Source organism: Salmo salar, chromosome ssa01, assembly GCF_905237065.1.
Source record: "Salmo salar chromosome ssa01, Ssal_v3.1, whole genome shotgun sequence".
Lineage (NCBI taxonomy): Eukaryota > Metazoa > Chordata > Actinopteri > Salmoniformes > Salmonidae > Salmo > Salmo salar.
In genome coordinates this window covers 81,948,696-81,953,263 of record NC_059442.1, presented here as the reverse complement: position 1 = coordinate 81,953,263, position 4,568 = coordinate 81,948,696, and the positions used below count along the sequence as shown (strand labels likewise).

General features: G+C 43.7%; 1 protein-coding gene across 1 annotated transcript; it reads right to left on the bottom strand.

The window, feature by feature from the left end:
* Positions 1-1,473: 1,473 nt before the first annotated feature.
* On the bottom strand, positions 1,474-3,389 carry nog3 (noggin 3). Its single transcript, XM_014215788.2, has one exon. It carries the CDS (start codon positions 2,655-2,657, stop codon positions 1,986-1,988), a length of 672 nt encoding a protein of 223 aa, XP_014071263.2. The 5' UTR covers positions 2,658-3,389; the 3' UTR covers positions 1,474-1,985.
* Between the last annotated feature and the right edge of the window lie 1,179 nt (positions 3,390-4,568).

Here is a 4,568-nt window from a genome sequence, read left to right as displayed (position 1 = left end):
ACACTGACATATAGAAAAATACACAAGTCCCTGGCAGGCCACTAGTGTCTCTACAAATTCATCTCGCTCACCTTTCCTGAAACCACTTTTACAGTAAAATATATAGTATATTGAATTAGTAAAAGAATCCAGCAATAGCTTTCATCAAGAGGTAGTGTCATGAAATGAAGCAGTGTTGACCAAATCAGACCAGGTCCTGCTCTTTCTTATGTTAAATGAGCTGTGCTCCCGACTTGGGATTCGGATGGCTTCCATTTCCTTTACTTCACACACAGTATACCTGGATTTCAACAGTGAATTCCAAAAATTCTGATTGAATGAAAGATTGGTGCGCTGTGCCCAACTTAATGGTCTTTATGCAAAAAGTCTGTAGGGTTCTATGGGCAGATTATGGAAGAGAAAATCCCACATTCACTGAGAGTATAGTCTCTTGATATTTCATTCAATTTGTAGCAGCAGCAGAGGTCACAAATCATGGTTTGAAAAAGATTGAGTGGGATTTCCCCATTGGGCATTCTCATTACACAAGCAGTTTTCTGATAGAATTCCCACTTACTGAAAGTAGTCTAGATAGTTAATTCATTCTGTAGCAGTAGCAGAGGTCGCAGGTTTGAAAAAAATACTGCTTTCAGTGAGAGTTCATTTCTCTTCTATCTCAAAACTGTCACCGGGTGAGATGAGAAACTGTCACCGGGTGAGATGAGAATGGTCATTGGGACTGAGCTGTATGTCCTTTGTTTAAATGGAACACCATCCTACCGATGTCTAGGCTATTATAGAGTAGCATGCCTCTGTCTACCAAGGGGTCTGGACCTTTCTGGAAGGTAACCTAGTGGTTAAAAACGTTGGGTCATTAACCGAAAGAACGCTGGTTCGAATCCCTGAGCCAACTAGGTTAAACAAAACATTCTGTTGATGTGCTCTTGAGCAAGACACTTAACCCTAAATGTTCCTGTAAGTTGCTCTGGATAGGAGTGTCTGCTAAATGACTCAAATAAAAAAATGAGGTAGTGACCTTGCCATATAACTGCAGGATTGTTGGTTCAAGGCCTTTGGAGTTTAAGTTAAAACCAATGTCTTGCCATCTGCGGTTGGAGGAGAGCAACCAGGAAAAGGGCTGAGGAGAACAGGGCAAGTGAATCATCAGTGAACACAGAGAGCATCTACTGAGTGGAATAAGGGAAGAGGACCAAGAGGTGCCAATATCATGTAGCTACAGGGCAGATGTTGAGTGCATAAAGGTGCCATGTGAGACATGTATATGTGTGTGGTCAGCAGCTGAATAATCAAACACAGTACACTTTCCCTAAACTTTTCCTCCACAGGTCTGCATGAGCTGTAAGGCCCATTTCTTCCTGTTTTGAAACAGTAAAAAAAAAAAATCTGGCAAAACTGACTGCAAATTGAGGACAAAGGAGATGTAAATCAAAGATGGAACACATTTTTCTAACAAAACAAAACTCCTTCCAAAGACTCATTTGAGTGGTTTTATTTTAACTGGCAATGACTACATGAACAGAGAATAAATAGCCTGGTAGTTACTGTTATTTTACATGGTTTACCCACAATTGTCCCTTTATTTAGTATCACAAGCTGAATTTACATTTTGGCTAATTTTGACACAGAGGTCCATAAACCACTTATTTTCTTCCCAAAGAATGGAAAATATCTGTAGTACTTCAATAACAGTATTTTAATGCTTCACAATGCGAAGTGCTCTTCTTCAGTATAAATATAAAGATACATCACATCCAAAATATGTTCAACAAATACAGTAGACGCTGGTTATATAATAATAATAATAATAATAATAATAATACTGACCTTTTTACAAAGTTTGTCATCATAAAATAAAATGGGACCACATATACATAAAATATACATTCTTGCACTTGACAGTGCATATAAAAATAATCATGTAACTATGATTTTTTATTAATCTTTTTAGAAATAATAACAATACAAAAAGATCATTTCAGTTTATTTCAGTTCGTGCATGAGCATTTGCACTCAGATATAATGGGGTACTGAACTGGTATCCAAGCGCATTTCAGACCTCCTTTTCTCTGCAGGCACCTCCATCGTAAGATCGTAAAATGGGCCGATTTGGCAGGTTTGCAAACCATCCCTTCAGGGACCGAACAAGAACGCTTATTGTAGCAGCTCCCCACCTTCACGTAGCGCGGCCAGAATCTGTTCCCGAGGTCGTTCCATGTATAAACAACTGGACAGAACGCGTAAGACCACAGCCACAGTTGCAGCCTTCTTCTAAGTTTTCTACTGGGCTTGTGCTTCTTGCCGTGCTGGATCTCAAACTCCATGGCTTTGATCTCCTTGGGCATCGCGCCGGACGGCTTCTGACGTATCTCCGAGTCGCTCAAGTCCTCGTTGCCCGAGTACTTGTCCTCTGGCGGGGTAATGGACATGAAGTGTGGGTCGAAGTGACTACCCAGGGTGGATCTGAGTTCGGTCTCGTTCAGGTCCCGTTCTTTTGGATCCAGGACAGGGTCTGGGTCCTCTTTGAGCTCCACTATGGGGAGAGTGTCGCTGGGGATGGGACGGAGGAGGTAGTAGTGTTGGCACATGCCCTCCTCTATCCTTAAACCGAGGGACAGAACCAGCATGGACATGGCCAGAAAATAGTACGAGTTATCCATATCTCTAGTAACAATAGTTCCAAGTTATATATAGAATATAAAAAGTCTAATCCTTAGAGGTTTGAAATTATCATCCGTTTTCCCCGGAGGGAGAGAGATTGCGTGTGGATGAGTCACGATGCGCCCCGTAGTCCAGCGCACGTCGTCACGCACGCGCTCGACCCGGTGATCTTGTCAAACTCCACGAAAAACTTGCCCTCAGAAAGTTTCGGCTGGCTGGAGCCTATTCACCATAGCAACCGGCAACTGCAGTCAGAGAGGAAAGTTGACGCTCTGAGCCAGTGGAGTTTCGCTGCGTAACTTGAGTCCATGACACGCGTCTAAATGGTTAGAATGAAGTCCTTCACTTTTTTAACAAGACGGCAAAACGCACTTTCAAAGTACTTTCAACGAAAAGGTTGAACCATACCCATTAGTGTCAGAAGCATGAGCCGACTTGGCTGCATTTCCCCTGGGCTTTCCCGTGCATAAAATGCGTCAGGTCCTGGTTTCTCTGCTTTCTCACTAGTCTCAGCGTTGGATCCTGTTGGTTTCTGGGTGTCCGCATGTTGTCTGGGGCTAGGCGATGCACTGGCCGGTGCCGGATGCCAAACTGAGCCGCATCTGGCTCGGACGATATATCCACGCGCGCCGTGATGTAATCCTTCAGACTACACCTCCCTCTCTCACTCCCTCTCTGTCAATTCAATTTAAGGGCTTTATGTCTCTCCCTCTATCGCTCTCTCTCCTATCCCTCTCTCTCCCTCTCTGTGGGTCTCTGTGCTAACCTAGAGGCTGGGGGCCAAAAAGACCCTACACCTCCCACTCTCCATCTCGCCTTCCCTCCCCCTCTTTCCCGAGGGAGGCGAGGCGTTTGGGGGGAGTCCGGCTCCCCACCACTAGTAAAACGCAGACATGAGTAGCCCATATCTCTCTAACTTTATTTACACAAACTTTATTAATGTATGTTCATAATAAAAATAAATATGACACGCAGCCAAACCTGGCGCATTAAATTCTAGTGCAATAACACATCATTTAAAAAATTGTCTGATTCGTCTCATAGATTAGAATAGGCCTACCAGCGGTGTCATAAATCAAGCGACAGTTCAAGTTCAACAGCGGAGGTGCCGAGAGCCTTCTCTTCTAGACAGACAAACTGCGATTTTTTTTTTACGAGGGCGCCTGTCCTGAAGACGGCTGGTGCCAGAGCGATGTTTATTTTATAACTCTCTCCAGTTAGATGCTCTCAACGTGTGTTTAGACTTATCCAGGACGGGGGAGAGTGAGCAAAGTAGGCTACTCCATTTCATTACTAATATTATTTATCCTTTTTATTGGACAAGGAAGCCTCTATAGATTTTTTCTTCTTCTGTTCAGGACACAAAGTGGACAAAGTGTTTAATTGACAGAAACACGACTCAATTCATTAGGGTCAGGCGGGACTTTTAAGGAGGGAAAAGGTGACAAAGTATACCAGGCTGACATTGTAAAATCCTTTTATAGGCTCAGTTAATTCCGGGGTCTAATAAATGAACGGTAGAAGCAGAGAAAAGTACTTAAACGGTCACAATTCAATTAGTCAGACGGACTTCCACGGAGCCATGCGCCAGGCCTGGCTCGCGCTGCCTTCTCTCGCCAAAGGCAAACCATTGGAATGTTTGCGCATGTAGTAAAGGTTGAATTATGGCCCAGATAAAAAACAACTCTTGTCTACGACGCTAATGCTGAAAAGTCCAGCGCCCAGATAAAGGGGCGTCTGTGCTCTCTCGGCTCAACCGCACGAGACATGGACAAATAAGTCCTAGAATGTCAGGAACTTGTTTTAGTTCCAACTGCGAAGGCTGCGGCGACCTGACCGCGGGAATTAATAGCGTTATTTCATAGTGACAACTTCCTGACACAATGTAGTACGCTACTAGACAGGCCCTG